The sequence below is a fragment of the Musa acuminata genome, chromosome BXJ2-9, assembly GCF_036884655.1.
Source record: "Musa acuminata AAA Group cultivar baxijiao chromosome BXJ2-9, Cavendish_Baxijiao_AAA, whole genome shotgun sequence".
In the NCBI taxonomy this organism is placed as follows: domain Eukaryota; kingdom Viridiplantae; phylum Streptophyta; class Magnoliopsida; order Zingiberales; family Musaceae; genus Musa; species Musa acuminata.
Window position 1 is genome coordinate 49,899,327 of NC_088346.1, and position 9,386 is coordinate 49,908,712.

Here is a 9,386-nt window from a genome sequence, read left to right on the forward strand (position 1 = left end):
CTCTCTCTTCTCCGACGACCCCATCCAGTCTACAGTAGCAAGGAAATGGGAAACGGGCTCGCGTGCAAATCGTGCGGCCCGTAGTACTACAGGTCGAACCATGGGCCTTAATGGCCCAATTTGGAACAGAACAGGTCGGACCTCATGCGAAAAGGACTTGTCGAGTCCTTAGCGTGCATGCCCTTACAGGACTCTTGGACTATTATACAGCTGGGGCGGCTTGTCAAATACAAAGTCAAAGTCAAAATCATCCTGACTGAAGGATTCAATTCACTTCCGCATTAGCGAACCATCTTGACCACGAAGCCGCGAACGGAAGGAAGGAAGCCATGGATTCCACCCACACCTCTCAGCACCGATCAGAAGTGAAAACCACGGGAGCACGAAGAGACCACCACATCCGACCCACCCCGCAAATCACGCGCACCAGACTGCACGAGGGTTGAAAGGTCCGCGTCCCTGGCGGGTCCCACCCCTCCCCCCGAACCCCCCTAATCGATTAATTAATTATTTGTTTAATTAATTAATTAATGTTTCAACCACCGTCGAAACGGTCCTTCTTTGACTCCTAACGCTCTCGTCATTCCTAGCGTCAGCGCTTCGTCCGGCTACGGCCAGGGAGAGCCACCGTTTCCCGTGACCCCTCCCCGCTCGGCTAAGTTATGCTGTTCCCCCGCTCGACAATCCCTGGGATCGGCGGCAATTCCTATTCCACATCGACGGAAACAGGAAATCTGCGGAGGAGGTGATGTTACGTGGGTTACCAACTTGCGAACAGGTGCAGTTTGGGGGCACATCAGCGTTGGCTCACTTAAGCTGCTTCGGTGATCAGGATGCATATTCTGACTGACCGCACTTTGTGTTGGCACAGATTCGGTAGTTGTCGCAATCTCTTTCGTTTCTCTGCTTGTCTAAATCTCCCCTTCACGCTGGTAAACACACGAGAATCTTCTTCGACTTGAGGATGGTGGAGCTGCAATTGTTTCCTTTCATTTTACAGTGGGAAAATTTCAAGACAGTATAATAATAATAATAATACCCAAAGGAATCAGAATGTATTCGAAATCTAAAATTAATTTAAAAAAAAAAAAAAAAGACTTTATGAGTTCAAGTCGCAAAAGATCACTTCTATCAACCAAAGTATACATGATAAATAAATAAATAAATTTAAATCTCATCGATTAAGTAAGTCACTGCTGTCTTTGAGCTTTCTTGCATTTACGGATGGATTAAAGGTCATACTTGGCCTCCAAGGAAAGAACAAGCAACCAAAGATGCCGTTAGTATGTCGTACAGAACGATACTTTAAGCCCAAGCTCGGTTCACTTGGACTCGAAACGATGCTTCCTCGAACCCACCGTTTTGTTTCTAGAAGCCCACGTGGCAAAATTCAGACATCGAAATCGGACGGCCAGGACTGCACCTTTGGTCGACTGTTGACCCCAACCCCGTTCCACCTATATATGTCCACCCCCCAACCATGTCGGCCATCCCTTCCTCCTCGACATCGCATCCGTTTTTTCCATGGCCACGAGCGACGACACTTCAGGCCCGGCCGAGTGGGTGCAGCTCGGCGGCTGGCCGCACCTGCTGCCGCCGCCGTCACCTTTGGCCGCGCCATCCGGATGCGTGTCGGACTCGATCGTGGTGTCAACCACGTCGAGCGCCACGGTCGACGGTCCGGCCAAGGGTGCGGCGGCCCAACAACCCGGCGTCGAGGGCCGGGTGAGTAAGCCAGTCCGGAGGCGGTCGAGGGCTTCCCGGAGGACTCCGACGACCATGCTCAACACCAACACCGCCAACTTCCGCAGCATGGTCCAACAATTCACCGGCATCCCATCGGGGCCGTACTCGTCCGCGTGTCGACCCGGCGGCGGTCCGATCTCCAACTTCGGTTATAATTTCAATGAGCCAATTCATCAGACGACCTCGATGACTCTTGGGCAGCTCCGGCAGCAGCAACAACAACAACAACAACAACAACAACGACAGTACCTGCAGCTGCAGAACCACCAGTCGCAGCAGCATCAGCAGCAGCAAAACTGTCAGTCTTCTATGTATACTGCAAGTGGCGGCAATAATACCAGCAATGATGTTTTTCCTCAAGGGTTCAACAACCTTGGCACTAACTTGGAGGTGGGTGATGGCTTTTTCTTGAATGGCATGTACAGCCAGATGATGGCAAGGCCAACCTCCACTAACGCCAGGGGTGATGGATACTTCTCTTGATACAAGGAAAGTGATCAGGGATAAGATTAATAATTCTGAGAGGGATTGGGGGGGGCGAGGGGAGAGAGAGAGAGAGAGAGAGAGAGAGAGAGAGAGAGAGAGAGATTGTAAATATTATTATTACCTATCGTCATACATGATGTTATGAGCAGTCATATGGAATCTTTCTAGAATGTGGTTTATCTATGAGATTAAGACCTTGATGACCTACAATTTGGTCTCCAAGTGGGCAAACTTGTTTTTCTTTTCGCTCGCTAAAGATGCATGCTTGAATGGCTTGAGTGCAGGAGACGTAAAGGTAAGATCGGTTTGGGGGTTGGAACCCCACAGATGGCAACCCCGGACAAGGTCAAACCCACAAGTCTCCATGTTTCACCGAAGCACACTTGTCGATGATGTCTTTACGTTGCGTGTGAGTGAAGTGCAAACGAACGGTGGATGCACGCTTTGGGCCCCTCCTCTCTCTCTCTCTCTCTTTCTCAGTGCACGAGTATGCTTCCGGGGTTGAATCTGCGATGTGGAAGACCCATTTTTTTCAAACACACGTTCTGCTTTCAGGGACGGAAGCTAATTAACAGTGCAAGGTTTATGACTTTGTTGCTCTTTCAAATCGCATTCATTTAGCCAATCCTTCACCAAATTTGGTGCGGTTCGAATCATCTAAGCTTCAACTTTGACCATCTTGAATGGGATGCGTTGGTCAAATTTGACAACGTCGTCGTTGAATCATCATCGACGCTTCAACTTTGACCGTCTCGGATTTAGACAGGGCTTCGACGGGCTCTCCGTGTGGGCTCATCCGGGCCTGCAAAGCATCCAAGTGGGAGCCCCATTTGCCGGGGAAATGGGGCTGGAGATCCACCAATACGAAGATGGCATGGTCAACAACCGGTATGCCTCTTTGACGTGGGAAGATGACCGAGTTCATCTTCGGCCTGACTTTGACTTGGTTATGCGATTTGTGGGTGGGGACACAGTTCCATCACTTGCCACGTGCTGACCGCTAGTCCTTCCTGTTTTATAGATCCCATTGATGGGCGGATTTGACCCGTGGTTACCAATCTGATCGAGTCAGTAATTCGAGCTTAACGGCCCATATCATATCTATCAGTGGATAAACCCTTCGCTTTTCACACTCGCGCCCTTTGGATCCGATGGAAACAAACCTCAAGCTTTTAACATTTTCTACTTAAGACTCTAAAAACCAACTGAAATATACAAAAAGGAGAATAAATAATCGTAGCATAATAATATCCCACCGAAGCAAAAATAAAAAAAAAGGCCAAAGGGTAAAAGAGAAAAAGTAAAGAACCGTTATTTGGAACCCTTTTAGTGTAGGGGTCTCCGTCACCACCCTCTTACGGAGCAAGGGAAATCGACTTCGATCGATCGCTTTCTAATGGCGGATCCCAAGCTCGAGAAGGAGACGAGGGCGGAGGAGGATCAGATGAAAGAGGCAGCGGAGAAGGCAGTGGAAGTGGCCGACGAGGCGGAGGCAGATGCGGGGAAGAAGGAAAAGAAGGAGCAAGAGGAGGACGCGCGAGAGTGGGGTAGGCCCGTTCGGGTCTACGCCGACGGAATCTATGATCTCTTCCACTTTGGGCACGCCAGATCCCTCGAGCAGGCGAAGAAATCGTAAATCTTGATCTCTTGCCCCCGCGAACCCCTTCCTTGTTCCTGCGTGATTTTACGTTGCCTCTATCTTTTAGACTGGCTGATCTTGCCATCTCCTTGTAGAGGGCGAGTGCAGCTTTCTGATCGAAATGCTCGTTTCTTTTTCTTTTTGTGTTTTTCTTTGCGGATCCATTTGTTTTAGATCTGGATTTGGGTTCGGATTAAAAAAAGCTTCTTCCATTGGGTGTTGCTTTCTTGTTTTAATACAAGTGATTCTTGGCATCCTTCTTCCAAGTGATCACCAATTTATTACGTATTTGTTTGTCTATAACTCTTTTGATTCCTACATTCGGCCTTGTTTTTGTAGATTTACGTCGATGCTGGTCTAGACACATACCGTGTATGAGTGCATAAACTTTATGAACGGGTTTATTTGCTCAAGATCCCTTTCTTGGGTGCTTGGTTCACCTTGTTTAGCATTTGACCTGTCACCTTCTCTGTGAGCGTAAGTTTGGACCCCATTTTGGAGCTGTACTTTTTTGTGGTAAGAATATACAAAATTCTTATCTATCATGTGGTGCAATTGACAAGTAATGGATTCAACTAATCAATTTGAACTTAAAACAAAAAAAAAGAGAGAGAGTTGCATATTTCAAAAACAACGTAGAATTACGAAAGAAAAACCAAAGTGAAGAAATATGTATCAGTAGCTTCTCTAATAATTTGAGGATAAATTGAGATCGGACACGCATAAGAAACTTTTGCATCTCAATTCTAACAACTTTCTGCTTAAACTCATTTAATATTAGAAAAGAATTAGGAATCTGATGCCATCTTATGGAAATTCTTTAAAGCCGCAGATATTACGGATGTGCGTATCATGTTACCAACTCTACCAACTTTTAGTATCTCCTGAAGATAACTTTCTTACTTACAATCTCTCAACTAAAGGGTAGAATCTTCCTTACAAGTGGTGAGAACTGTTGATCTTTTTGTTCATAAGAAGGGGTCCATGAGGCCCTCTGAAACTTCAAATGTGTAATCCTGAAAACTAAACCAAGAATTTAAAAGAAAGAAAAAGGGAGACTAACACTGAAAACTGCATGATAGTCTATTGCTCATGATCACCATCTCAATTTAAGGGTATGCATTTCGGCTGAACTATCACAGACTTAGCTAATTAGGCTTCTTCTGAATGCTCCGCAACATCTTTCTTGCATTATAATTGTTGCTGAGTATTTTCATTCTACAAATTGTTTGTTACTTAAACACTGTCTTTTTTCCTTTTTATCAGGAGTATCAGATAAATGGTATTTCTAAATTTATTGAATCTTCTCATCCTGTAGGTTTCCAAACACGTATCTTCTTGTAGGTTGCTGCAATGATGAAGTAACACACAAGTTTAAAGGGAAGACTGTGATGACCGATGCCGAGCGTTATGAATCACTACGTCATTGCAAGTAATATATCTTGCACTTTCTTTCTACAAGCTCTCTTGACAACTGTACCTAGAAAATATTGGTTACTGTGTTTATATTTTGAACCATTTTCTAAAGAAACATGTGCCTCTTGAATCAGTGTTCTTTTTCTTTTTTTCGCTTGTGGAAATTTGATCACTCCCTAAGAAGAACTGTTATTAAAATGGTCTAGTGTTCTGCAATTAGAAGTCACTGAACAAACAAATAAATCAAGTTTGAATTTTGCTTATAAGCCAGTCGAAATATATCTTCCTCTTGCAGTTGTATAATTAATTTTATTATACACGTAATGTATGTATGCATATCTCAAAATTTTGGTATGATTATATACATTTAAATTTGGATAAATTCATAGGTGGTTAGGTGTATTCACATGTTTACATATGCTCACAGAACAAAACAAGTGTTTGATATGTAAAAAAACTTGGAACAGTTTTGTAAACATCATTGCCTTGGAAAGAAATAAGAATACTCGAATTATATTGTTCAACAAGTGATTAGAATAGACCTTGCATTTTTCAATAATTGCACTGTGAGAATAATGCCATATGTTATGACTTTGATCGTTGCTTATTTGTTTAATAAAGTCATTTCAAATGCACTACGTTATGGTTGTTTAAATTTTCTTAATTATGTCCTTGTAAAATGATATGTGCCTTCCTTTTTTCTAAAGATTTGCAACTAATATATATATATATATATATATATATATATATATATATAAATATAAACACACACACACACACACACACACATATACATATGTATGCATCAGTAGTTACTACCAGAACATGATTTAATAATGTTTCATTCATATAATCACGTGAGGTATGAGTTTATTTGTGAGTCTGGACCTGGAATCACATTGGTTCTGTCTATCTCAAAGGCTGCCCAAGCGCATCATATTGGACGATCTGGACTATTTGACAACTCAAAAAGAACAATAGAATTTCTGTGTTTTTTTACATCTGCACTCTCAGAACATTGCGACACACTCATAGTCTCATAATGGATTATAAGGATACTATTGTGTGCATAATGAATGATGACCTAGTTTATTTTGCTTCCATTCTTTTTGCTAGGAGTTTGTTATACTCAATTAAGCTAGCCAATTCAAGGATATCCTTATTGTCACTTATAGGAGGAAAATAATGCAAATTGTTAATTAGAAACTTCTTTAATTGAATCTTTTTGCTTGCATAAGACTTCTGTTGGTCTTAAGTCTAGGGGTTTGCTTGTGCTTGGATTTTCTAGATGTCTTATTTAAATTTCTCAAAAGAAAGAGTTAGTAATGGCAAATATGTAGTTGTGTTCCTTATGTACCTTTGGAATTATAGAAACCCTTGTGATGAACTGCAACATATCAAATTTTCCTTTTCTCCAGATGGGTCGATGAAGTCATTCCTGATGCTCCTTGGGTGATCACAAAAGAGTTCCTTGATGAGCATAAGATTGATTATGTAGCGCATGATTCTCTCCCGTAAGGTCACACAACCCAAATGCATCTGTGTTTTTATTTTTGTTGATAGATTTTTTTTTATTCCAAATATTTGTACTATCCAGTGCAACTATTGATCTGTCTAATTCGTTGGATCCTACTCGTGCTCTCATTCTTTGCATCTCAGTTATGCATGTATTTAGAATCCACCATGCATATATACGTATTGCATAATACATGTGAAAGTTTGCATATAATTCTTGGTATTTTGGTTAAACTAACTTTTGAATTACATGAGTATGCTACACTTTTACTAATTTATTTTGGGGATTTTACACACGTACCTCTCTTAAATATAACAAAAGTTGCATATCTGCACCTGGAAAGCATGTATACCCCTTGAAACAATAAACTCTATCATATATGCCCTTAGCAAGGATAGTTTGAGAAACCATCATTCTCCAGTTTGCAATCTGAGTGTTTGAGGAATGTGTGTTTTCATATTTTACATGGTAAATATAAATTTTGGGATTCCTTTTTCTACAAACCACAGTTTTGTTTGTTTCGATGAATGAAACACTTTTATTTTTATATAATCAATGTAGATATGCAGATGCAAGTGGAGCTGGCAACGATGTTTATGAATTTGTGAGTCATGTTCTTTAACTTATGTGTCTACTATATTAACTTGATTTCTTAGCCTATCTTGTATCAAAATCATTGCTTAGTTTTACATTCCATTTTATTTTAAATCTATTACTGCAGGTTAAAGCCATTGGAAAGTTTAAGGAAACAAAGCGCACAGAAGGGATCTCAACATCTGATATTATAATGAGGATAGTTAAAGATTACAACCAGTATGTGACACGCAATTTGGCCAGGGGATACACCAGGAAGGATCTAGGTGTCAGCTATATGAAGGTTTCACTGATAAAATATGTTTTCAGTTACTAACTAGGCTTTCTTTTTCATGTTTTCTCTGTTGCCATAACAAGTGCCTCTTACCTGGTCATTACTTGTGAAAATTCTTATATAATCCAGGCATCTGATGTTCTGTCATTTGGGATTCCTTCCAGGAAAAGCGGTTGAGGGTTAACATGGAATTTGAGAAGTTGTATGACAAAGTTAAACAGCATCAAGAAAAAGTGGGGAAGAAGGTATTTTTTTTAAAAAAATAAACTATACTATGCAGTACTAAAATTTCAAGATATAATATTCATAAATTGTTGTCTCCGGTTTGGGGTATTAACTTCTTTTGGCTTGCTAGATATAAGTTTGATACTCTGGCAGGCGGTAGCCCTGCCTTTTCATATAGATTAGGTGGAATCGTATGATTTTCTTGTCTATCTGTGTGGCTTAGTAGTGAAACTTTAAATCGGTAACAATGATTAGTTGCTAATGCATGTTTCGTATCCAATCTATACAAATTTGTAAACAAACATTTCATGGAGGCTTTAGCAAATTTTCTAGTCTGAAAATTCTAATTGACTATCCAATTGCAGTCAGTCTTGTTGACTTTTGTTGGAGTAAAATGTGGCCAGTATGCTACTTTCTTCAGCATACAAATTCCAGGATTATTTGGGAGTATAGACAAAAGGGTAAATATGGTAACCTGCTCGAGCTGAAATGTGAATGCTTTTATTATTGATGGTTAAACTTACCCTTTTTATACTGATGCAATGCAAAATGTGCCCAACAAGGAGATTAGTTGACCCTTGGAAAATTTTACAATGAGTAAATCCTTGAAATAATAAAAGATGAAATTCTCAAGCAATCCGGTGCTTGTGTTATGATGCATATTTCTATATTTTATCTTCTGTACTATACTTAACTGACACTTTGCCTAGTGGAATACCAAGTAGCGCTTCCTTGGTCGAGTCACATTTTACTGGATAGTCTGATTCCCTGCTTGCTCAATGGCTTCGGTGTGCTTTGTTAAGAAATTTGGTATCGATCTGCAGTTACTGTAAGTGGGATAGGCCATCTCTCGGGCAGCATTCGTGGAATGATAGGACCAGAGAATAAATCCAGTTTCAACATATATTTATCATTGTTGTGGTCATCAGTATGACTTTGCTGCAATAATCTAATGCGCAAAATCATCTCTTACGACAGTTAGGGCTGCTTCATGATGAATGGGTGGAAAATGCCGATCGCTGGGTTGCTGGTTTTCTTGAAAAGTTTGAGGAAGGTTGCCATCAAATGGTTAGTTTTCCCGGCAAAAGTTGTATAACCACAACTGTCTCACATAACCAATGCATGGAAGCTAATTTTCTGTTGAATTTGTCAGGGAACGGTCATCAAAGAACGAATTCAGGAGAGCCTGCAACCAAGAGGCTTCAGCTTGTTGCAGTACGAGGAAGAGTAGTAGCGCAGCATTCACCCACATGTAGTTGTAAATTATGAGGTATAGAGAAAGAAATGCCACAGATAAAATCATCTCACATGATGTGTTCCCGAACTCATGATGTCCTGTTGCTGGGTCGTAGGAAGACTTGGTAACGCGTGGGATGTCTTCGTTTGGTAGACTTTTGTTTTTGGTACTCACAAAACAGCCTCTTAAAAGTCCACATTGTGAGGCTTCGGTTTTAGAAGAATGGTCTTTATCTCGTGTTGCCTTATTCTGA

General features: G+C 41.1%; 2 protein-coding genes across 2 annotated transcripts; both read left to right on the forward strand.

Annotated features, from left to right (window-relative positions):
* The first annotated feature begins 1,491 nt into the window (after window positions 1-1,491).
* LOC135621878 (VQ motif-containing protein 22-like) lies at window positions 1,492-2,463 on the forward strand. Its single transcript, XM_065123487.1, has one exon. It carries the CDS (start codon window positions 1,525-1,527, stop codon window positions 2,227-2,229), a length of 705 nt encoding a protein of 234 aa, XP_064979559.1. The 5' UTR covers window positions 1,492-1,524; the 3' UTR covers window positions 2,230-2,463.
* Window positions 2,464-3,551: 1,088 nt separating this feature from the next.
* LOC135623876 (choline-phosphate cytidylyltransferase 2-like) lies at window positions 3,552-9,386 on the forward strand. Its single transcript, XM_065127325.1, has 8 exons — window positions 3,552-3,864; window positions 5,190-5,303; window positions 6,706-6,801; window positions 7,365-7,407; window positions 7,525-7,680; window positions 7,836-7,916; window positions 8,875-8,964; window positions 9,050-9,386. The coding sequence occupies exons 1-8, from the start codon at window positions 3,629-3,631 to the stop codon at window positions 9,125-9,127; spliced, it is 894 nt and encodes a 297-aa protein (XP_064983397.1). The 5' UTR covers window positions 3,552-3,628; the 3' UTR covers window positions 9,128-9,386.

Bases quoted from the DNA above. Each gene is read 5' to 3' on its own strand.
- LOC135621878 (XM_065123487.1), top strand. From the start codon at position 1,525: ATGGCCACGAGCGACGACACTTCAGGCCCGGCCGAGTGGGTGCAGCTC.
- LOC135623876 (XM_065127325.1), top strand. From the start codon at position 3,629: ATGGCGGATCCCAAGCTCGAGAAGGAGACGAGGGCGGAGGAGGATCAG. The intron at 3,865-5,189 runs GTAAATCTTGAT...CTCATCCTGTAG, and splicing joins CTCGAGCAGGCGAAGAAATC to GTTTCCAAACACGTATCTTC. The intron at 7,408-7,524 runs GTGAGTCATGTT...CTATTACTGCAG, and splicing joins GCAACGATGTTTATGAATTT to GTTAAAGCCATTGGAAAGTT.